General features: G+C 55.1%; 12 protein-coding genes across 12 annotated transcripts; 6 read left to right on the top strand and 6 right to left on the bottom strand.

The window, feature by feature from the left end:
- Nucleotides 1-773: 773 nt before the first annotated feature.
- On the top strand, nucleotides 774-1,607 carry LMH87_003456 (uncharacterized protein; the record flags this gene model as incomplete). Its single annotated transcript, XM_056193276.1, has 5 exons — nucleotides 774-844; nucleotides 916-978; nucleotides 1,180-1,311; nucleotides 1,369-1,407; nucleotides 1,502-1,607. 5 exons carry the CDS (start codon nucleotides 774-776, stop codon nucleotides 1,605-1,607), a joined length of 411 nt encoding a protein of 136 aa, XP_056048245.1.
- Nucleotides 1,608-2,321: 714 nt separating this feature from the next.
- Nucleotides 2,322-3,227, top strand: LMH87_003455 (uncharacterized protein; the record flags this gene model as incomplete). Its single annotated transcript, XM_056193265.1, has 1 exon — nucleotides 2,322-3,227. The coding sequence occupies one exon, from the start codon at nucleotides 2,322-2,324 to the stop codon at nucleotides 3,225-3,227; it is 906 nt and encodes a 301-aa protein (XP_056048244.1).
- A 236-nt stretch (nucleotides 3,228-3,463) lies between these two features.
- Nucleotides 3,464-6,001, bottom strand: LMH87_003454 (uncharacterized protein; the record flags this gene model as incomplete). Its single annotated transcript, XM_056193252.1, has 5 exons — nucleotides 3,464-3,747; nucleotides 3,800-3,997; nucleotides 4,054-4,208; nucleotides 4,260-5,679; nucleotides 5,809-6,001. The coding sequence occupies 5 exons, from the start codon at nucleotides 5,999-6,001 to the stop codon at nucleotides 3,464-3,466; spliced, it is 2,250 nt and encodes a 749-aa protein (XP_056048243.1).
- A 1,469-nt stretch (nucleotides 6,002-7,470) lies between these two features.
- Nucleotides 7,471-8,791, bottom strand: LMH87_003453 (uncharacterized protein; the record flags this gene model as incomplete). The annotated part of the gene is made up of 2 exons (XM_056193236.1): nucleotides 7,471-7,851; nucleotides 7,910-8,791. 2 exons carry the CDS (start codon nucleotides 8,789-8,791, stop codon nucleotides 7,471-7,473), a joined length of 1,263 nt encoding a protein of 420 aa, XP_056048242.1.
- A 131-nt stretch (nucleotides 8,792-8,922) lies between these two features.
- Nucleotides 8,923-9,653, bottom strand: LMH87_003452 (uncharacterized protein; the record flags this gene model as incomplete). The annotated part of the gene is made up of 6 exons (XM_056193224.1): nucleotides 8,923-8,942; nucleotides 9,000-9,083; nucleotides 9,137-9,208; nucleotides 9,269-9,355; nucleotides 9,415-9,481; nucleotides 9,543-9,653. The coding sequence occupies 6 exons, from the start codon at nucleotides 9,651-9,653 to the stop codon at nucleotides 8,923-8,925; spliced, it is 441 nt and encodes a 146-aa protein (XP_056048241.1).
- Nucleotides 9,654-11,608: 1,955 nt separating this feature from the next.
- On the top strand, nucleotides 11,609-11,906 carry LMH87_003451 (uncharacterized protein; the record flags this gene model as incomplete). Its single annotated transcript, XM_056193212.1, has 2 exons — nucleotides 11,609-11,782; nucleotides 11,877-11,906. The coding sequence occupies 2 exons, from the start codon at nucleotides 11,609-11,611 to the stop codon at nucleotides 11,904-11,906; spliced, it is 204 nt and encodes a 67-aa protein (XP_056048240.1).
- Nucleotides 11,907-11,963: 57 nt separating this feature from the next.
- LMH87_003450 (uncharacterized protein) lies at nucleotides 11,964-12,225 on the top strand (the record flags this gene model as incomplete). The annotated part of the gene is made up of 2 exons (XM_056193200.1): nucleotides 11,964-12,150; nucleotides 12,206-12,225. The coding sequence occupies 2 exons, from the start codon at nucleotides 11,964-11,966 to the stop codon at nucleotides 12,223-12,225; spliced, it is 207 nt and encodes a 68-aa protein (XP_056048239.1).
- Nucleotides 12,226-13,002: 777 nt separating this feature from the next.
- On the top strand, nucleotides 13,003-14,635 carry LMH87_003449 (uncharacterized protein; the record flags this gene model as incomplete). Its single annotated transcript, XM_056193189.1, has 3 exons — nucleotides 13,003-13,121; nucleotides 13,197-13,243; nucleotides 13,296-14,635. 3 exons carry the CDS (start codon nucleotides 13,003-13,005, stop codon nucleotides 14,633-14,635), a joined length of 1,506 nt encoding a protein of 501 aa, XP_056048238.1.
- A 276-nt stretch (nucleotides 14,636-14,911) lies between these two features.
- On the bottom strand, nucleotides 14,912-15,980 carry LMH87_003448 (uncharacterized protein; the record flags this gene model as incomplete). The annotated part of the gene is made up of 2 exons (XM_056193175.1): nucleotides 14,912-15,009; nucleotides 15,068-15,980. 2 exons carry the CDS (start codon nucleotides 15,978-15,980, stop codon nucleotides 14,912-14,914), a joined length of 1,011 nt encoding a protein of 336 aa, XP_056048237.1.
- Nucleotides 15,981-17,325: 1,345 nt separating this feature from the next.
- On the bottom strand, nucleotides 17,326-18,096 carry LMH87_003447 (uncharacterized protein; the record flags this gene model as incomplete). The annotated part of the gene is made up of 1 exon (XM_056193164.1): nucleotides 17,326-18,096. The coding sequence occupies one exon, from the start codon at nucleotides 18,094-18,096 to the stop codon at nucleotides 17,326-17,328; it is 771 nt and encodes a 256-aa protein (XP_056048236.1).
- Nucleotides 18,097-19,020: 924 nt separating this feature from the next.
- On the bottom strand, nucleotides 19,021-19,533 carry LMH87_003446 (uncharacterized protein; the record flags this gene model as incomplete). Its single annotated transcript, XM_056193153.1, has 2 exons — nucleotides 19,021-19,446; nucleotides 19,498-19,533. The coding sequence occupies 2 exons, from the start codon at nucleotides 19,531-19,533 to the stop codon at nucleotides 19,021-19,023; spliced, it is 462 nt and encodes a 153-aa protein (XP_056048235.1).
- An 812-nt stretch (nucleotides 19,534-20,345) lies between these two features.
- On the top strand, nucleotides 20,346-22,133 carry LMH87_003445 (uncharacterized protein; the record flags this gene model as incomplete). Its single annotated transcript, XM_056193140.1, has 1 exon — nucleotides 20,346-22,133. The coding sequence occupies one exon, from the start codon at nucleotides 20,346-20,348 to the stop codon at nucleotides 22,131-22,133; it is 1,788 nt and encodes a 595-aa protein (XP_056048234.1).
- Nucleotides 22,134-22,504: the final 371 nt, after the last annotated feature.

The following is a 22,504-nucleotide window of genomic DNA, read 5'->3' as shown; positions in this document are numbered from 1 at the left end:
CGTGTATTGCGCCAGTCTTTGCTATCAGTACATGCGATGCAACAAGGCCCCAACACTCGAGGCAGGTCGAGCCAGGCAAACTCGACGGCCGCTAGGCTAATGCGGAAGCACCCGCGTCAGTTGTCTGGCCTCTTTAGTGGGGGCCACCGTGACAATTAGTTAGTGCTATGTTTTCTCGCGAGGCGGTGCGGGAATGTAGCCTCGTCCTCCCGTCTCATGCCACTTTTGCTGTGCGTGTCCGATTTACTGCGGGCGCACCGACCCAGCGGTGTCACGGCGCAGGTTTGTGATATTTGTGGATTTGAATCTATGATATACTAATCGAAGCTCTTTTTGGTGACATGTACTCAGTTTGCCTTGAAGAGCAAGTAGTCGTTTGTGTAGATGGGTGGCACGACACGTATGGCTTTAGCAGATAACAGAAGGGCGTAACCCGCAATATTGATTGGCTATAAAGCACTAATAATGCCGAAGGATATTGAATATGTTATTTTTATATACCAGGTGGTAGCGATTAATAATGGCTCAGGGCACGCAACGTTTGATTGGCTCATAAGGTCGCGTTGGAGATGCTACGTTCGGCCTCTCGCATTAGACCACGAAACTGTCCGCACGCCCGGCTCAATTTGAGAACAGGGACAAGATTTTCAAAGAGGGTAATTGAGTGCACTATAATTTGTACTGCAATTAGACTGTAACGACCTGTTACAAAACTGAAGCGCAATCTTTGGTATTCATGTCTGTTCGCACCACGGACGCAAACAGGAGTGCCAATGACAGCCAATCATCAATACTTTGCCACGCCGGCAGTTGGGAATTCAACTACTTGTAAAATACATCCGAGGTAGCTTTGTCAATTCTCTGGTGTCTTGGTAATGTTACGTAAATAATGACTTTCTGCTTCGCATTGTTGAGGGCTATCAATATTCGAAGTTACAGCCAAAGCATCCAGCCCTTCTTACAGAGTCACCTGCGCTTGTACAATACCGAGACTGAAATTTACAAATAGTGCAGATACGGCAGCTGTCAGGATTAGATTTTCTATTGAAACTGACTCGAATACCAATAGAAGAGACGCATTGCCAGAGCCTCAGTCCGAACTCACCTACCAGACGTCCCGAATGCATACGATATCAACAAGCTGCTGTCCTTATTTTGATGCGCAGCTGTATTGTCGAGTCTCTTCTTCAATACTATTACTCTAAAGTCCTTCCAATACCCGGATCATAAGACACTCGACGTTCTAGCTGGAACGCTCAGTGTCATCATTGTAGGCCGCAGACACAACGCTACTCTCCTGCCTCCGTCGCTGTCAGTAACCCTCAACACTTCGCTGCTTTCGAACCGGTACTCATGGATATCTCACAGTTTCTTTAGTCCAGCTGTAGGCTGTACTCTGCATATTTGGTGCGAGAGCCTCAGAGTGACAGGCTCAACTCCTGCGTCGCCGTGCTGATCTGAGCTAATCTATCCCGACACGACTCTTCGGGGGACCTTCCAGGATTGATGCTGGCGCCTGCCGTCAATATTCGAAGAGAGATATTAGCCGGCACCCATCAAAGCATGTACATCATCGAACCACTAAGCCACTTTATGAAAGCGATTGAGGGACACAGCTCGGGGCTGCGCCGAACGTGGGCATGGCCGGGGCTACAGCCATGAAGGGACAATGCACAGCGCACATTTGAGCAAATAAAGGAATTGAAAAGAAACCATGGCGCTAGGAAACCATGTACATTCACTCGATCAGTTGGTATTACTGCGTCAAAATCGCCCGGATAGCTCGGAAGGTTGTTCAGCCCGCTGTGGCGCAGGCTTGTTATCTGAATGCGAGCGAGGCCTCGTCAGCGGTTGACTAGTAAACACGCGTGTAAATGGAATGGCATGAACAGAACCAGTAGTCATAGCTTCATAAGTTCCCAAGAAAACATGGGAGACATATCAAAGATAAGAATGGGGTAGACGAAAAGAAAGAAACCAGAGAAGCGAAGCATATTGTGCAATTTGATAGAGCGACGTCCTCTTTTTGTCACCCATGCGGCACACGAGAGTCGCCGAACCCCATTTCTACGACTGAAAGCAAAACGATTCATCAAGGTACTTACCAGAAAGGAATATTACGAGGCGCAGATGTGTACCCTCACAGTGTACCAGCAACTGTCCAGCTGCGGGGTAGTGAACAGATTGTTCGGGAAAGGCTGCTTACGGCTAAACGGCCTCTTGATGACCAAGTAAAGCACCATGTACAAAATAGAGCTTGTATTCTCTTTTGCCAACACGCTTCTGGTATAATTTGGGGTAATCAGATACGGAACATAGTCATGTCAGCCGAACACCAACAGACCAAAGCTGGCTTGCCGACTAGCGTTGAGTTTTTCGCCAAAGTCGCCGAGGCATATGAACACTCAACAGGAGGCAGCACCCGCGCCGTCGCGCGCGAAATCCTGCAGCTGGACTCATTTCGGGGCCTCTTCGCCGCTCCACAGGACGCGGTCGTCTTGGACAATGCATGCGGCACCGCCATCGTCGCCGAAGAAATCATTGCCCGATGCCGGCAGAGCCCCGGCGGCGGCGACGGCGACGGCGCCGTTCCCACTATCCATGCCGTCGATCCGGTAGAGAGGATGATTGACATATCCTCGGCCAAGTTTTCAGCGCTCGGCGTGACGGAGCGCTGCGCCGCGGCCGTCATGCCCGGCGAGAAGCTCGCCTTCGCCGACGGCACGTTTTCGCACAGCGTCACCAACATGGGCATTCTGTTCTACACCGACGCCGCAGCCGGCGCGCGGGAAATCTACCGCACGCTCAAGCCGGGCGGCGTGGCCGTGGTCACGACGTGGGCGCGCCTCGGCTACGTTCACGATATTGTCAACCCCGCGCAGCAGCGGGCGCGACCCGATGCCGAGCTGGTTAGGATGCCGATTGAGCCGCGATGGTTCGACCCTGCGCAGGTGGAAGAGTGCCTGCGCGGGGATGGCGGATTCACGAAGGTCAAGGTTGAGCTGCGCGAGGTGCATTATGTCGCGCCTACCAGTGACGTTCTGAGTGACCAGCTGCTAGAGCTCTTTGGCGGCGTCTTTCGAGCTTGGCCAGACGATGAAAAGGCAATTTTCCGCCATGCGGTCCGCGAGCTGACTGGCAAAGTCGCCGTGCCTTGTACACAGCTTGATGGAAGCAGTGGATTTGGTGTGCCATTAACCGCAATTCTTGCTATTTGTGAGAAATAGGCGGTATTGGGACGACACGATCAAGCCTACTTGGAGAGCAAAACATATAAGACTGCCCCGTAAGATATTATCATTTTCCAAAATTTTATGCAACTATATGCCTAATAACGTTAGATCTCTGGCACTTTTGTTCTTCGGTTGGAGTGCGTCTCTTTCGTCACCAGTATGCTCGGTGCTGTGAGCCCGAATGATATACATTTCAATACATTTTCCCTATAAATAACTGCGATGTCGTTTCAAAGAGTGCCGTCTTTGATGATTTTGAGAGAGTCCAGCTGCCAATATCCGTGACCGCCACGTCTTATAATCTCGCCAGCTTGTGAGAAGAAAGAGTCAACGCGCAGTGCCACAGGCCGAAGAAGTAACTTTCCGACATAATATTGCGTAGCTGCAAGACGCTGCAGAGATTGGTGAAAGCTCAGAAGGACATGGTGAGCCACTTTGATATCCTCCGGACCAGAAGCCACAATGAATAGGTGAATCATGAAGTTTCCACATAGTATAAGTTGAGACCGTGCCACTGCTAGCGTGTTAGAAGCATGAGAAGTCTGGAATGGGTGCTAGCAACTTACGACGGCCCCAGAAGCCTTGCAAATCACCTTCTGTGACTTCATCCATGAATGTCGCGAATTGCTGCATTTCATAAACTGCTTCGTTGAAATTTCGGCGTAGGCTTGAGTTGGGATCCGCTCTAGCTTCTTTTGTGGCGGGAGACAGAATAGCCCGGAATAGTAAGACTTTGGCGGCGTGGTACATCAAGTGTAGTGGACCTTGTAGTCGCATTAGTCCGAGTTACATGTGCAGTATTCAATTAAGGGGAACCAACAGTTGTTGTGGATGGCGGGAGCTGAATTTATTCGTCTTGTGGACAAGCACTGGGGAAGCAGGGCAGGCCAGTCACGGAGCTTTTCCTTCTGGGCTGCTAGTGTGTGAAGCACATGGTCCGGGCCATGAGCATACCTCGCACCTGGGTTTACAAGACTAGTCAAACTGTTAGCTGGCTTCAAGTGCTCTTGGATCAAGGAAACTCACAAGCTGCAGTCAATAATATCGCGCACAATTCTGGTTATGCGAACCATTTCCAAGAACCGCTCGCCAACGGCCACTTGGAAAACGGAAGAATCTGGATCTACCATGTGCATTAAATCTTCGGGCACATCTTCATCGAAGCGAATGTCGTCAATGTCAGGCGGCGTCGTGTCAAAGGATTCACGATATATATGAGGCGGATTACCGTGGCAGACAGAAGTCCAACAATCAGTCATGTATATAGCCCACCACAGCTTCTTCCGAAGCCTCTTCTCCCATGACTCTATATTCCAGTTTGTTGGATCTTGGTGCAGACCACTCATCTGGGCGTTAGAGACAGCCTGAGCTGCGAGGATCCAGATGCTGGGCGTCTCCACAGTGTCGGTCCAAGGCGGAGCCATGTGAATCAACAACAGACATGCCTGCAGGTTGGCGAGGTTTGGGTTCTCAAGCTCGCAGCGCAGAGAGCTCTGGGCCTGCGTGTGCAATTCATGCTGCTCCCAGGGACATGGGCCCTTGAGCGAGGGATCTCTGTTCCAGAAGACAGTGGCCAAGGCGTAAACAGCACCACGAAGCGACGCCGGGATTTTTTCTTTTGCAGAATTATACAGACGGAGAAATCGAACCTTGGAGACGACAGGATACACCGGGTGAACGTATTTGAAGTAAAGACGGACGAGATTGGGACCATATGGATACACTCTCGATTCAATGGCCAATGATGCCTCTCGTTTTGGTCGGTTGGTGTACTCAGGTACTTCATTTTCCAAGAGCAAGAAATGAACGGGCGGGTCGTTTGGTCGTGCGCCGCCGGAATAGACTTGCAGGTAGTCGGCATCAATCTCGTCAATTTCACTGACAATCATGTAGCGAAACGAGTCAAGAACGTGGGTATCTTGCTCTGCAGCTGGTCCCATATAGTTTGCAGTTTTGTTGACATTGTCTTCGAGTGTATGGATGCGCCCAGGCCCGTTTGTGGGCCAGATTCCCATACCCTCAATGCTTCCCTTGGTAAAGGTAGTAATAGTGGCAGGAGGTGGGAGAGTGACTGCTGTCGTGCGATCCTTGTCACTGAATGCAGGAGGAAGAGCAGCTTGCGAGGAAGGGTGAGGGCTGCCTTGGGTTGGTGTTCGCGCTGCAGACTGATGCGAGGACGCGTGGGCGGGAGAGAAGGCGTGGTGAGAGGAGCTGGGGCTGTCGTGTGACGGTGTCGGCCACGAGGTTACAGGCGGGCGTGAGGAGCCATTGGCGAAGAGGTCAGGGCGCGTATGTCGGATTGAGTCTGCAGGAGATGAGATGGATACTGAGTGAGGTGACGCAGCGTCTGGCGAGGCGTGATCAAGGTCTGAGGTGGCACCTGTGTCCTTGTCTGCCAACGTGCCGGATGACAGGCAGGGGATGCCTCGTGTCTCACAGAAGCGACCTGCGTGAGCAAACCAGATTAGCCATACGCCGGAAACGATGAAGCAAGCTGCCGCGCTGTGCACGCGATGAGGCGCACTAAGCGAAGCGAGCAGCAAGCAGCAAGAAGCGAGATTTATTCATTACATACATGGGGGCTGGTCGGTGATGACGCAAGCCGTCTTGCGGCGACGGCAAGCATCGCAGGGGCGGTTCTTTCGGCTCCTGCGCTCGCGAGCCTGGCCGAAGCTGCTCTGGATGGTAAACTTGCGGCGGCGCGCTACGGAAGCTGAGGCTGCATCGGTCGGCCCAGCCGCGGGGGCCTCGGCGGGAGGACTGTGCATGTTCGGATGGTTTGCAGCCGAAACAAGGGCGTACGAGGGGGACAGACGGAACGCCGGATTATGCAGCCGGACAATGGGGTGGAACTGTGATCGGGTAACAAGAGTTCGGCGAAGGATCCGAGCTGCGTGGTGCAAATGAGGCGGTCGGCATGAAAGAAGCCAAAAAATGCAGCGTCGAAGAAAAAAAAGTTGGCCGAAGAATGAGGAGTGGAGGGTGGAGGGTGGAGGGGGCAAGGCGAGACAGCCAGCTAACGCACGACCCGCAGCCGGTGGTGGGCATATTTCACCTCACAGTTGCCTGCGGGCAGACAAGACGCACTAGCAGCAGCCCTAGAGCGGACTAGCGGCTCGTCAGCCAACCGTTTAGCGGGTGAGTTAGCGGGTAGCAGCGGGCGCCGGTACATGTGTATTCGTCACCCGTTGTCGTAGGCCAGCTGCAAAGTCTGTTTTGGTACTCCGTGCAAGAAGTAGCTGTTTAGCGACAGAGTAGTCTCCAGAGACTCCTTGGCCTTTTTTTTTTCTTATTTTTCTTATTTTTCTTATTTTTCTTCCCCCTTTTTCTTTTCTCCATGTGTGCAGATGTACATGTTGCCCGTGCTTACTGGTTTGAAATCAGCAGTGCCTCGGATAGGGGCGGACCGCAGTGGTCAGCGGTCATCCCGCTATAGCCCAGCTGCGTGCTTCAGCGGCCCTGCCCTCGATAAGAATGTGCCATTCCAAGCAAGACCCTTATCTGCCAGTTTCGTCCACATCCGTTGCACCCTTTGCGCCCGTCAACACCAAGACGCAGCATCGACAATCAGAATAGACGAATGGAAAATTCGCAAATACCTAGCACGCAGCACCCCAAGCCGCTAAATGGATCCCCAGCGCCACAGCCAACCGATGCTGCAGGGGAGGGCTCTCGCTCGAGCCGTTCCAACCGCTTGTGGATACACGACGCCAGAGAGTTGGCCGACATAAATAGTCAAAGAGCCCAGCTCGCTGAACACACACAGTCTTGTCATGACCCCAACTCCACTGCGGCCGCGACGCCCACATCTATCGACAGTTGGGATCGGTGCACGTCCATGATATTACGGAAGAGTGAGATGCGGGGAACAACTGCTGCAAATCAGGATGGCTGGCTCCATTACGGCTCTGACTGTGTGCGTGGAATGTCCCCAAGACCCCGCAGACGCAGACGCAGTTTTGTCATGCAGAGGTCGAAGTGATGCATCACTTCTCCTTTGTGAATTAAAAGATATGTCATCCCTATTTCTAACAGCTGCCCAGTACCTAAGTATCTACGGGCTTCGTCTCCAAATTCCCTCAAAGACCACCCTCGCACACATGCACCATCAACGCGGATACCAATACCGCGAATCGTTGATAGCGCTTGCTCGATTCGTGCCACTTGCGATACAAAAGGGTCGGGCTGCATGAAGTGAAGGGCTAGATCTGTGCATTTTGTGTGGCGGCGGCGCTGACTAACTCAAGTGTCTCTGTATCAAACCACCATCTGTTGCTGATGCCTGGTATGTTTCTTGACCTCCTGGCCTGCTTCTTTCGCCCCTTTGCTCGTCCTTCTCGGGAATCTCTTCTACCATTTGCCCTGCCTCAGACAAGCTAACATCCCACCGTTCGCCGTAGTACTGTTGCACCTCTGCAGCTGACAAATTATTCTTGACAAACTCATCCACGGCCCTGGCTGGGAATGCGGTGTGCAGCGCCACATATACAAGGCCGCTCGCAAAGAATCCGTACAGATAGTTTGTCATGTACAGTTCTCGGATACTGTCCGGCACATTGACCGAGCTGTTGACCGAGGCCACAAACCCTGGCAAACACGGGCCTACGCCAATAGCCCACTTTTTGACGTCAGTTTAGCTGCTTCTCCCTACAGTACAGCTCAAATACAGTACTTACAGCAATAGGTGCTCTCCAATTCACGCCACTGGAATACCAGTACTTGCTCGACGAGTTGCCCCGGAAGAGGTCGTCGACGTCCAACTTCTGCCGTTGCACGATGTAATAGCTCGCCACCATCATGCCTGTCATGGGCGCCAAGAAAACGCCATACCCAGACATGACGGAGATGAAGATTGTCGCCGTGTCTACCATGCGCCATGGGTTCACGATGGGACTTACTATCGCGGTAATGTAAGCACCTCGACGAATGTTGAGAAATCGCGGGAAGACTGCCGCCAAGTCGATGCCTCCTGCCAGCGCATTGCCGAGGACATTGCTTCCCAGCTGGGAAAAGGTCAACGCCAATCCCGAGAAAAAGACTCCTGCGCGAGCCCCTGGAGTTGGATTTCTGCGCACGATGCGCGCCAGGAGACCCGGTAGAAACCAATGCTCCTTTCCCAGGCGATCCTGCGTCGCAGCTACCACCAATATGCCGATGATGGAAGTGCCAATGCTATAAATAGGGTACGCAATGATTTGGCCCCATTTTGCATCTCGAGGTGAGCGAGCCAAACGCGTGTAATCGTTTTGGTTCAAAATTCCGGCCGCTATCGAACCGACAGTCGCAATGATACCTGATACCATCACCCACGCAGTGCTATTGGGACCGCTAGGAGGGTTTGGTTTGTCTTCTGTGATTGTGCTTCCGAATCCACTCGGTCCCATCGTGGTCAGAGCCCAGATCAAAAGGGCAATGTAAAAGACAAGCGCCACGAGGGAGGTACTGTTCAAGAACCATTGCAGTCGGTGTGGACGAATCCAGATGAATGGCATGCTGATGACACAAAATATAATGTAAGATATGAAGCGCGCCGTCGTCAGGTGAGCACGCCTTGGCATTGTATTGTGCACGTGTTGATCGACTTTGGGGTCCAACGCGAGAACAATCAGATGGAAGCACTGTCCACCAGTCCATGACTGAGAAGCGTACCTGTTGCAAGGTTAGTGGGCGTCAGTAACCATTTCGCGCATCACAGGAAAACTGACCAAACTATTAATTTGAGTTAGTTAAGAGAAGACTACCATGCGGAAGAAATACCCAACGTACCGATAGAAAGGAATATGCGGTTCCAGATGGTGAATTGGGACCCCCACATCCCCCATATCGATCTACTAATTACAGGAAATCCGACTTCATCGACGTTAGTAACGGCCGTCTTGGCATTGGGCTGCAAATATGCTCACTGTGATATCGAGATCCCGCCATGGAATTGGCAAGGACTGCAGCTAAAGCTATGAGATTTCCCACGACGATGCCTGTATTGCAATGGGTAAGAATCTGATCGCCCGACGCAGGGCAACAAAACGAAGACATACAAATGACGGCCTGCCACCAAGCAAGACCCAGGGGAATGAGTGCACTCCCAGTTATGAACGTCGTCGTGTTGCAGTTAATGACAAGCCCTAGCAGGAAAACAGTTAACTTCAGCCCATGAGAGCGCTAGCTTTGGCGGAAGCCATACAATAATCGTGAAAGGAGCGGAGCTTCCATGTCCTCCTCTCCTTCTCCACGGGCCGAACATCATCGTTCTGCAGTTATTGGCACAGTCAGTGGGCCGAGTGTCACTTGGCTGAAGCATGCACGACTTACAATCCATTGCGACTTTGAGGATAGCTCAGCAGAAGCCATGACTGCAGATACTCGCTCTGTGAATCCAGGAGGGCGGCGTGACGACCCTCCAGGAGGGCCGTCTGGCGACATGGCTGGCGACATGGAGCTATATCTGCGTCGTGGCGAGACGTGCTTCTGAGTCTGTGCAACACACCACAACACAAGCAGAGCAAATACGGCTGCGAGCTGCAAGCTGATCTTCTGCGAGGGACTTTTTTTTCCTGCAGTGTGGTTGAATCAAGGTAGGATCTAACGAGAACAAACCATGCTGATTGGTCGTCAAAGTGGCCGAAGTTTGGCGGCCATGTAACACTGCGATGCGAAGCTAAAGCACCAAGCCTGGCGTGGTGCAGAAGGATTCTGCTGGATCTTTTGACGTGATTAACGCAGCAGTCTGAATCACGACGTGCGACGACGCAGTTACGGTGAGACGTTGCAGTTGAATCAGAGAAAAAGTTGACTGACTTGGAGACTCGGGGGCTGAGGAGCCAATCTCCACCCAGTCATTGGCTTGGAACGGCGGCACGGGCGCGCTAACTCGTGCTGTCCTGCGCAAGCTGAATTGGCTAGTAGTCTGGACCTACTCAGCCTTTGCTGCGTGAAACAAGATTTGAAATTGGTGAGCAAGGGCACTATGCCAGTTGAGGCTTCGACAGCGCTGATCTTCACCACCATCCAATGTTGGAGTTCGAGGGCACTCGAAGGATTTAATTGAGAGACGCGTGGGCGGCGTGGCGCATGCACGCACTAATGTCCGTACATTGGACTTGATCCAGCGCAATCGATAAGATCCAGAGCTGGAAGATGGGCAAGCCGCATTCCAGATAACACAAGTAATGGTGCATCAAAATTCAAGTCAGTAGTTGGTAACAAAATGATGATGTTTTCTGAGACTGATTGAGATGTCTTCCGTTTCGAGCAAAAATAATGCCTGTGAATGCCCGGAAGATTGGAGTGGAGTAACTAGGCTTCCTGGGGCACGCCGTTTGTAGAGTCGCATCACTGCAACGGTTTCTAGCGATGAGCCTTGAACGTCTTATAGCTGCGACGGTAGAATTCCGATTTACTGTTTGGATGCTGGCGAGTTCTGAAGCTCCAAGCGCGCTGCGGAGCCATGGAGTTGGCCTTTCTGGGCCTTGATGCAACGTCAATATTTGTATTTTCCCCGTCAGCGGCTCGCTGGAAGCACTGCGCCCAGCGGCCGAATGGCAGTGCATATCAAAGAAAGGGGGGGGGGGGGACTACCGGTTGAAATTCGAACTCATTTAGGCGGCCTTGATCAGAAAAATCGCATCATCGCTTCAATCGCGGAGTAGAACCTTGTCACAACTTCAAGCTCTCTGACGGTGCTGCATACCAGTGCGAGGCCAAGAGACGCTCAACTGCAGAATCATTATTCTAGTTTCCTTCCTCCTACCTCCTTCCACTATTCCCTTTCTTCAAGCCACAAACTGCCAGTGCCCTTTTACAAAGTAAGGTTTCCCTGTCAGTCTGGGCCACTTTAGCTGGGGATTACCAACCCGGAACAGTGACCCGGCTCTAGTGGGAACCGTTTAGGTGTATTCACGAGGATACGGGAACCCGACATACATGTGCAGATTTACACGTCAGTCTTGTACTCGGACACAATTTTCTGAGTTTGGCAGTATGTGTAATTTCGTCGTTTGGTAATAATTTCGAGCCGTCGGCTTCAAATTGTTGCTGTCGCCGTTCTCCAGGTTATGCTCGCTCACCAGTCGGCTGTAACGTCATCTCCGATATTGACAGCTCAAGGTCATCTAGGAACAGCCACTAGGCGCCACGCTTGGTAATTCACAACGGCCGCGCCCTTGCGTGCTCCGAGATCGCAAGGCTTAGAAATTATCGGATCGTGAATTTCATCGTTGCTTTGGCATTTCCACGTACGATTTTCAAGCCGCTCCGAGCTCCGTCTCAGCCAAGGCGCCGAAGCCGAGCCTGATTCGCTGGTGAGAGCCGCAGGCTGCCCCACCCACTCCGAAGCCGAGGCCGAGGACCACGGGCTGTTATCTGTCAGATGCCCTGTCATGCACCTTTGCGGTGACTCAAAACGATCTGCCCGGCTGGCGTTCCAGGCCGAGAACAGGCACGGTATTAACGATCGCTTACCGAGTGAGTCGAGGGAGCACATTACAAAGTTTCGCGCCGAAGGGCGCGTGGCTTTGGGGTACGCGGACCGCCGCCGAGACGGTGAAGAAGATGTATATATAATGCGTGGTCTTTCCTGATGAAGTCGAATCGTTTTATCGAATAACTCAGCCCATTCAATCAATTCTGATTCAATCACTTGAATAGGAACCGACAATCCGGCCAACATCAAGCTGACACCGTACAACAACATTCACACAAACTCCCTCCCAACAATCAACCACAACACACACAATGCCTTTCTTCAAGAAGTCAAATAAGGCGAACCTTGGGTCGACAAGCTCCGAAGTCACCCTTGTCGACGCGTCTGCCTGCCAAACGGCTGCCAAGGCGGCATCCCAGACAACCAAGTCCAAGCACCCCAAACAGACGCCTCTGTCAAAGGAGCAGGATAAGTGGAATACCATGGAAGCCAGGTTAGGTGAGAACCGATACGTATCGATATCATAATTCATTCGGCTAATTATTATTTACAGCGTATATTATCAGCAAGTGAGAGATGGCCAGCGGTTCGGGCGGCGCATGGCTTTTTAGACGAGATACCACGACATGATTTTACGATAGAGACCATTTTTTTGGTTTGACGCTTGCACATTTAACTTAATGCCACACTTAACTTAATGCCACACTTAACTTAATGCCACACTTAACTTAATGCCACACTTGCCCCCCTCATCACTTCTGTTCATCAAGGTGACACTTGCCTAGCCCTATAGCAACGGATTGCCGGCCGATGATGCCTGGTCTAGACTGAAACTCCACACATATGGAGTCGGGGATGAGCAAGTTCGGCGAGCTTGATCAGGCTATATCTAGCGCTCGAAAGACTCGTCACATTCTGCGCTACAAATTTTCCAATCTTCAAGCCCACTAATATAATTTGACAATTCTTCTTAGTGCCAGCATACCCCCGTGTTTCACCAACCAGGAAAGGCTAACACCCCACGTCTCGTCCAGGGTGAGGCTGACGAGGAATCACGTGCAGCCTCAACTACCGACGCGGCCGCCGCCCCCAAACGAAATAGTAAGATGACGAAGACGTGAGACAACGAGGCTTGCCGGTGGCGTCGGCCGTTTTTGAATCGTCCTGTTGCCAAGCAATGCGCCTTCTTCCGATCTAAAAAAGTTTTGGGCTTCCATCATCATTGTAGCTGATACACATTAATCGCACGCTCATAGTGCCAGACGAACCCCGCCACCACCCCCGGACCCTCGAACCCCTCACGGGAGCGGCCACTCGCAGCGGCATGCTTGAGCCGTACGCGCTGCCGACATGAAATCACCAGGAAAACCGTCGTCGGGAAGCATCGTGTTCGTGCAGGAGGATCCGACGACAGTTCAGCGCTCGAGGAAGTGGGCTCCCAAGACCAAGACTGGGTGCAAGACTTGTCGGTTCGTTTACACCCACCAGCTCTCCGCCATCTAAACGGTGGTATCCTGCTGAGATGCTTATTTTCCGGTCCACAGTATTCGGCGAGTGAAATGCGACGAAGGCAGACCGTCATGCAAGAAATGTATGCTGCTTCAACACGTCCAGCTTTCCATTCCGAATCTCACCATTTCTAGGCATAACGACGGGTCGTACGTGCGACGGGTACGAGACCGCAACAGCAGCACCAGCAGCAGGATCCCCGCCGTCGATGTCGACAGACCAGTTGATGAGGCTGCTGGACCAGCCAGCGCATGCTTCTGGCCCCATCTATGGCGGCTCCAGCCGCGCCGAAAAGGACGCCTTCTTCCGCTTCTACAACCTGACCGTCAAGCAGGTGGCAGGCAAGACGGACACGATGTTTTGGAAGATTAACCTGCCGCAGCTCTCGCAGGCGCAGCCGGTGCTGTGGCATGCCTCGCTCGCGCTGTCGGCCATGCAGCTGCGCGACACCATCCACGACAAGACGGCCCTGGCGCATCAGACGCGCCAGGACCACTTCAAGTTTGCACTGAGCCAGTACAGCAAGTCGATTGCGCAGCTCGTCAAGCTCTCGGGCAAGACGGACATGACGGGCCAAGACCAGGAGGCCGTGCTGACGGCATGCATCGTGCTGAGCTGCTTCTGCCTGATGCAGCTCGAGAACAGGGACGCCCTCATCCACTCGCTCTACGGCCTCAAGCTGACGCGCCAGTGGAATTTTGCCAAGCGCGCCACCAACCCCAAGCTGTCGGAGAGCGCGCGCTCGACCGCCGACTACCTGACGGCTATGATGAAGTACTTTGAGGGCAACTTTATGGAGCAGGCGACGGAGCCCCCGACCGAGGAGGAGGCGGCCAGCCTGCCGCCCAGGGTCATGACCATCAGCCGCATCCCGATAGCGCGCCACCAGGTGGCAGAGGGTGGCGAGTGCCCCCTCACGATCCGCCTGTGGTGCGTCAAGGGCCAGGTCGACCTGCACCTGCGCTTCGTCGAGGACCGGCAGATCCCCAAGGACGAGTTCGTGGCGCAGCTGGAGACGGTCGTCATCCTGGCACAGGACATTATCCGCGACATCAACGCCACGTCCAAGCTGGACCAGGAGTGCACGCTGGCCGCCACCTTTGGCGCCGTGCCGTTTGAGCCGCAGCTCGTGCAGCCGCCGATCGTCTGCTCTGACCGCGGCCGGCTGCAGGCGGCCACGGTGCTCGTGACGGGCGGCGCGTGGCCGTCGGACATTGGCTACTTTGACACCACGGTGCTCGGCTCCAAGTTTGAGCGCGGCGCGCTGGTGCCGTACGGGTCGCTGGTCTGGGACGACCGCATCGCGGCGGGCGGGTGCGACTGCGGCTCCGACGAGATCCGGCTGTGCCACGAGCACGCGACGCCCAACATCAAACAGGACTTTATGCGCGAGGAGGGCATCAAGACCATCTTCAAGGACCTGGGCGAGGTGATGCGCCGCACGCCGGTGCACATGGTTACCATGAGCTGGTAGCAGACTGCTAGATGCGATACAAATTCGATATATATATATACCATGTACTTAACGAGCGTTACTTAGGATACCACGACAATTAGGAGGAAAGCATTTATTCAAAATCACAGTACGGAAGAAGTATAGTTTGACGATCCACAAATTGGTTTATTATTGACTGAGTCAGAGAGCCGAGTAGATAGCGACAGTGAAATGCAGTAGGTACGATAAGGAGCGAAATATTGTGTTCTCGTCTTCACTTAGTGCCGTCATTTGCGTGTAGCTGGCAATGCGAGCTTAGCAGAACTCGTTCTCCTTCTTGCGGATGTCAAAGACCTTGAGGGCCTCCTCGGCGGCCTTGAGGCCGGAGAGGGCCATGGCACCAAAGGTAGGACCTAAAACGTCGGGTTAGCCAACACACGAATGATTTATCAAAGAGATCATATGACGTACCCATGCGGTTGGCACCGTCAACCTCGGACAGCTCCATGCCGCCGACAATCAGACCGGGCACGATCTCACGAGTGCCCTTGACAATGGCGTCCTCGGCCGTGTTCATGTCGAGGCCGCGCATGCCGCCGAGCTTCTCGATGCGCTGCATGCTGACGAGGCGCTTGACGCAAAAGGCGCCCATGGGGCCGTCGTGGCCGGTGGTGGAGATGATGAGGGGCGCGTTGATGGTGTTGGGGTCCATGCAGGACTGGTCGTCGTGGTGCATGGATACGAGGGTCCAGTTGGTGACGACGCCGGCGATGCGGACGCCGTCCTCGCCGTCGCGCGCGGAGCGGGTGATGAGGTCCTCGACGCAGGTGGCGTTGAAGAGCTTGATGTTGGGCATCTGCAGCACCTTGGACATGATGGTCGAGGTGAAGAGGGCGGCGTGCTTGACGATGACGTAGTTGCCCTCGTCCTCGTACGGGACGCCAATCTCGCGGAGGAAGGCGTCGGCGGGCTTGCGCATGATCATGGCGGAGAAGAGCTGGCCGCCGAGCCAGGCGCCGCCGCCGGGGCTGACGGAGGCCTCGATGATGGCAATCTTGAGGTCCGGGCGCTTCTTGCCGAGCACGTAGGCGGCGGACAGGCCGCAGGAGCCGGCGCCGATGATGACAATGTCCGACTCGGCGTAGGTGTCGAGGTCCTGGAAGTAGCGGCGCGTCATGGCGCGCGAGACCTGCGACTCGCGGATCGGCGCAAACTTGAAGCTGTCCCACTGGCCGAGCATGTCCTCGATGGTGACGCTGCTGGTGTCAGGGAAGCTGGCAGGCTTGGCCACAGCGTGGTGGCCGTTGCCGTTGGCGCTGGCAGCGACCTTGGACACGGGGACAGCAGCGTGCTGAGGGGGGGAAAGGGCGGCGGGAGGGCTCATTTTGGGAGTTGTAGGGTGGTGTTTGTTTTTACTAGGCAAGGTTAGGATGATTATGTCCTGCAGTGAGGCGGGGGACAAGGGGAGGAGGCATGATCCTTTCGCTGGTATTATCCAGATCAAGTTGAGGGCCGTATATTCTCAGCCACGCTCGCCACCTCGGGACCTGTCCTGCCGTGATGCCCGCTGGGCAGTAGGGGAGAACAGGACCAAAAGGAGACGAGCAGGCACCGGCTCATGCTGCAACACTTTACCTGAAAGAGGAAGAAATTGATCTTAAGTCTGGACAGAGTACCACCGAGAGGCCGCCATGATGAAGGCCATTGTCCCGGGTGGGGGAGGGTCTGAAATACCAAAGTGATATTTGTATCTGCGTATTGTATCAAGACGTTAGCCATCCATTGCTTTTATCTGGTATTTACCTGCCAGCTGCCAACTGCAGGCAAAGAGCCGCCGCCCAGATGTTGACGAACTTATTGATTGGATTAAAAGAGGTTTTCAGTCTTGTTACTGATGAGAGTTGATGAAGGAGGAAAAAGTCAAACGTAATTGCAACGGCCGCACTGCGTCTTTTTTATATCATTGCTCCTCTTTTTCCCGCTCGTGTCTCTCTGGTTATTGGGCGAGGCACCCCGCCATGTTCTATCTATGACAGGGCAGAAAGAGGAACAACCCCTCCGATGAGGGGTTTTGGGAGGGGAGGGGCCACTCCACCACTGGACCACGGCAATTGCGCTTAGAGCCGGGCGAAAAGAGGCAACTGATTGCCAATCGATTGCTAAAAGAATCTGCCAGACTGGGTAGGGCTAGGAGGACAGCTGTTTCGGCGCTACAAGTGTGTTTGTGCTCGATGCGGCGAGATGGCGAGATCGAGCTGAATGATTGAGGCCAGCCCAGATTCTGGGGCCTAGCGTTGGCCTGTGCTGTCACTGACAAGGCCTTGCTGTTCTCGAAACTCCTCATTTATAGTGAGGTCAGAGTTGAGTCATGTCGACTCATGTCGACTCATAATTATTGTTGTTCTATTCGTCCATAATTCCCTCTTAAATAGTGACCCCTGTGTATAAGTGCCGCGTCAAAAAAGTGTGATCCATTGCAATCGATGGAATCGGCCTTTTTCTTCCACCTCGAAATAAGCTCATATTCGGCAGGTCGTTGAGGAATAATATCGATTGCTAGACAGTCGAGATTCGGCTTCCCTCCCCTTCCTTATGTTGGCACTAATCGGCCGTCTCAGGAAACCTTTACTTCCTGGACCAGCAAGACACGTCTTGGATGCTGAGTCTTCGGAGCATGCCAATTCCCAAAACTCGTAACATGTGCTTTCTTGCAGTTGGTATTATCCCGCTTACGCCTCGGCGACTTCCTTGACAGTCTGCACAAAGCGCTCTGGGTCATGAGCAAAGCGGCCGAGGAACAGGCCATCGAGACCAGTCTTGAGGCGCTCGTACAAGCCAGGACCCGCGCTTCCGCCGTAGACCACCCGCGTCGTGCCTTTTCTGTTCTTGATGCAGTCGAGCTCGCGCAGACCAGCGACCACGGCTAGCACATGCGCGTCTCCCGCCGGCTGCGAGGCGCCAATGGCCCAGACGGGCTCGTAGGCCAGCACAACCTCGGCGTCGTCCGCCAGGCCGTCGACGACCGCCTCCACCTGCGGCCTGCACTCCTCGACCGCCAGCTTGGTATCGCCCTCGGTCTTTTCGCCAATGCACACCAGCGGCACCATGCCGTTGCGGCTGACGGCGGCCGCCTTGCGCGCCGTCACGGCGTCGTCCTCGTTGAAGAGCCGGCGGCGCTCAGCGTGGCCGACCGCGACGATGCGGGCGCCAACCGACCGCAGCACCGCGGGGCTCACCTCACCCGTGAAAGAACCCTGGTCCTCCCAGTGGCAGTCCTGGGCGCCGGTCCACACGGGCAGCCGGCTCGCCTGGACGTGGGCGACGGTGGCGGGGATGGTGAGGAAGTCGGGAAGGATGAAGACGTCGATCTCGGAGAGGAGCGCTGGTGGGAGGGCGGCCAGACGGTCGAGAACGTCTTTGGTGTACTCTTGGGTCTTGTCGAGCGAAAAGTACATTTTGGAGGAGAGGCCGACGAGGCGGCGGCGGGGAGGTGGCGCCATGATGTGGGGGAGCTGTGATGCAGAGGAGCTGCCTGGTTGCGAGAATAACACCACAGTGCGGTCCAAAGATTTGAGGCTTGTGTAGATGAGAGGGAAAGACAAACAAAAGGGAAAAAGAAGATGCAATTGGAAAAGTTGAGCTGCTTGACCCAGGCTAGCTCGTTGCTGGATGTTTGCGTGTGTCCGGGAATCGGCGAGCTCTCCGGTCTGAAGCTACCCCTCCCCCTGAAGCTAGCACCAATGGGCGCTGTGGGACCCCGCCAAGATTCTGAGCTGCAGCGGGCTAGGCGGTCGAAGGGTAAGATGGGAGACTGTGATTCTCGGTGGCACAGAAGAAACGAAAACTGGACAGATCCACAACAGAAGATAAAGTGAACAAGAGAAAAAAAAGGGGGAAATATTCAGCTGCCATTACCTCGAGCTGCTGATTTTCTTCTTCTTTTTTGTTTTGTTTTGCTTCCCAGCTCCTGAAGAGCTTTGCTCTGTTCCTGTCACTACCGACAGCAGCGTCGCGCTGTCAGCCACGGGTTTACAGCGGGTTGGGGCGGGCTGGCGGGCTGCGTACGCTGATGTACAGCGCCCACAGCGCCCACATGCTTCTTCGCCAGGTGTTGCCGCTTTGGGCATGCCGGGCTTTAAAGTGGTGACAGAAGCATTGCCACGCTCACGCCGACGGTCCTTGGATTCTGGAACGTCTTTTTGTCCGTCAGATGATGGAAAACAATCGGGGTAGGATGATTACTAGTGTGCCAAGTTTTCGATCTCCCTGTTCACTGATTGGAGCCTCACAAGCCTGGGTGTAAACAGTGCGTGGACAAATTGGTTCATTATTACGGTAGCTCTCTTTCGAGCATTCTATGAGAAGACGCTATTTTTAATTGCTATCCTGGATGACCGAATATATGCGTGACAAGAACCAGATGCTTACGCCTCCAGCTGGTCAATCTCGGCAACCTTCTTGGCGCTGGCGCTGTTGGTGTCAAACTCGTAGCCGAGCCACTCGCCGGCCAGGCGGCGCGCCAGCTCGATGCCGACGACGCGCTCGCCCATGCACAGCACCTGGGCGTTGTTGCTGAGCACGCTGCGCTCGACGCTGAAGCTGTCGTGGGCCGTGACGGCGCGGATGCCCTTGATCTTGTTGGCCGCGATGGCCACGCCCAGGCCCGTGCCGCACACGAGCAGCGCCCGGTCCGCCTTGCCCTCGGCGACGAGGCGGGCGGCGGCCGCAGCGCGCGTCGGGTACGCCGTCTTGTCGCTGGTCTCGCCCGAGCCCACGTCGATGACCTCGCTCACGCGGCTGTCGGATTCAAAGTCGCGCTTGATGGCGTTCTTGTAGCTGACGCCAGCTTCCTGTGGCGAACCGGTCAGTGACAAACGAAGACGGGAGCGGCGACCACTTACATCGCAGCCCATGGCTATTCTCCAGGTAGGTGCCATTGTGTGTGATATGTGATTTGTACTTGGGTCTCGATGGAAAATGAAGAGCAAGGCAACTTGAGTTGAATGAATTAGAAGAGGCAAAATGAGAGATGGAAAGGCGGAGAAATAGAAGAGCAAGCTTTCGTTTGCAGTCCCGAAGCCCGGTCACACCTAGAACCAAACACTTCGCCACACCCCTCCATCCCCCCCTCCTCCGTCAAACCCCCACCAAAAATCGAAAATTTTACTGATCACGTCGCCATTATTCAGGGACCGTGGTACTGGCAATGGCTATCCGAGTTCCAGAACCCCAGAGCCGCAGGGGGCTTCGACCCAAAAAGCTGGGGCAAGCTTGGTCTCTGTCGCAGCCCAAGACCCTTGCGGTGGGTGAGCTGCCCGCCGGCTTACCCAATGCGGAATTCCGACTGAACCAGCTCCATGACGCCCGCAAACGAGAAACGGAGAGCTAAAATGTGCATTTTTGTGGCACGCATCACTGTCTTTCTAGCTCTCCGAAGACGGGAAGCTCCAGATTTATTTGGTTCAGCTGTCTGACCTTTGCTTCTCTACCAGGACGCACTCGTCCGCTTCTCCGACTGCGGCATGATGCCCGACGCCGTTGCTGCAACCACCCCGCGTTTAAAGGAGGGGTTCTTGTTCGCCACGCACCCCCATCTCACGATAAATCGCTGAACAGCGCCCCCGAGCTCTCTGTCTGCCCTTGCATCCTCACCTCTCTTGTCGTCTACTGCTGCAAGTCGTCGTCGTCGTCTATCCTCTTTGTCGCACGACCTCGCCGCAGACGCCAGGAGAATCCCCCCCAATTCACCATGTCCAAGCGTCATCTCTTTGACTCCCCCGAGGGCCTCGTCAACAAGGCCCTCAAGGGCATCATCCGCTACAACCCCAGCCTCAGCTTCGACGAGGCCAATCGCGTCGTCTTCGACTCGGACTATGATAAGTCCAAGGTTGTCCTCATCTCCGGCGGTGGCTCCGGCCACGAGCCCGGCTGGAGCGGCTACGTCGGCCAGAACATGCTCACCGCCGCCGTTCAGGGCGACATCTTTGCTAGCCCTAGCACCAAGCAGATTGTCGCCGGCGTAGACGCCGTCCCCAGCGAAAAGGGCACCATCCTCGTCATCACAAACTACACCGGCGACTGCCTGCACTTTGGTCTTGCCAACGAAAAGGCCAACGCCAAGGGCCACCAGTGCCGCACCATCATCTGCGGCGACGACGTCTCCGTCGGCCGCAAGGGCAGCCTGGTGGGCCGCCGCGGTCTCGCCGGCCAGATTGGTGTCCTCAAGGTCATGGGCGGCGCGGCCGGCGCCGGCGCCTTGCTCGACGACGTCTACGACCTCGGCGTCGCCTTCTCCCAGCAAATCGTCTCCATTGCCGCGACGCTGGACCACTGCCACGTCCCCGGCCGCGCCGAGCACGCCATGCTCAAGGAGGACGAGGTCGAGCTCGGCACCGGCCCGCACAACGAGCCCGGCTACAAGAAGCTCTCCCCCGTGCCCACGCCGCAGGACCTCGTCAAGCAGATCCTTACGCACTGCCTCGACGAAAAGGACCCGGAGCGCGGCTACGTCAAGTTTGCCCCCGGCGACGAGACCATGCTGCTCGTCAGCAACTTTGGCGGCATGTCGCACCTGGAGATGGGCGCTCTGGTCGACGAGCTCCTCGAGCAGCTCGAGCGCGACTGGAAGATTGACCCGGCGCGCGTCTGCGCCGGCTTCCTCGAGACGTCGCTCAATGCGCCCGCCTTTTCCGTCTCCGTCATCAACGTCAGCGCCGCCGCCCGCGACTGCAGCTACTCGGTCGACGAGATCAAGGCCTTCTTCGACGTCCGCACAAACACGTACTGGGAGTCGGTTGCCGGCGCGCAGTCCAAGCGCCGCAGCCGCAAGGACCAGCTCGTGCAGGCGCCCATGGCCGAGCACAAGACGGCCGACGACGCCCGCGACCTCAAGGCCGACCCGACGCTGCTCGAGACGATGTTGCGCACCGCCTGCGACGACCTCGTCAAGGCCGAGCCCGACCTGACCAAGTGGGACACGGTCATGGGCGACGGCGACTGCGGCGAGACCCTCAAGACGGGCGCCACCGCGTTGCTCGCCGCGCTCGACGGTGGCCTCGCCAAGAAGGGCTCCGTCGTCTCCGTACTGCTCGAGCTCGAGGAAATTGTCGAGAGCAAGATGGGTGGCACGCTAGGCGGCATTCTCGGCATCTTCTTCGTCTCGCTGCGCGCCGCCGTCGAGAAGAACATTGCCGTGGCCGCGTCCGACGGGCCCGTCGCGCTCTGGGGCAAGGCCCTCGGCACCGCGCTCGAGAACCTGCGCCGCTACACGCCCGCCAAGGTCGGCGACCGGACCGTCATGGACACCCTTATGCCCTTTGCCGAGGTCATGGGCCAGTCGGGCTTCGACAGCGGCGTCGACGCCGCTGTCAAGGGCGCCGAGGCGACCAAGAGCATGACGCCCCGCCTGGGCCGCGCGACGTATGTCGGCGGCGGCAGCAGCGGCGGCGAGAACCAGGAACTGCCCCCCGACCCCGGCGCGTGGGGAGCCATGGTCGTCATTGCGGGTCTGCGCAAGGCTTTCAGCGGCAAGAACTAACACAAATCATGTGGTTTTTTTTTTTGTAAATTGCATTTGGCGTTTTGTTTTTGTTGTTGAGCGAAACTTGGCAGCTTGATAATGAGAGGGCAGGGGAATGGTAGCTGCAGGGGGATTGGGCATGTCTGCAGCAGGCAAAAGAATCGGCAGATCAGAAAACTGAGTACTGTAAAGCATCAATGGAACCTTAATGACATCATCTACTTTGTGCACATATGAAGCTCTATTGCACGTCCTTCTACGACTAACACGGTTTGCAGGGTATTTTGAATTAACATATGCTATCGGTCTGACCACTTTCATGCCCTATGGAGTTTCCAAAATCATTCCAAAATCATTCCAAAATCATTTCAGAATAATTCTTTCCAGCC

This window comes from Akanthomyces muscarius, chromosome 2 (genome assembly GCF_028009165.1).
Source record: "Akanthomyces muscarius strain Ve6 chromosome 2, whole genome shotgun sequence".
NCBI classification, from domain to species: Eukaryota; Fungi; Ascomycota; class Sordariomycetes; order Hypocreales; family Cordycipitaceae; genus Akanthomyces; species Akanthomyces muscarius.
The sequence above is the reverse complement of the archived record's forward strand: the minus strand, read 5'-3'. Positions and strand labels throughout refer to the sequence as shown.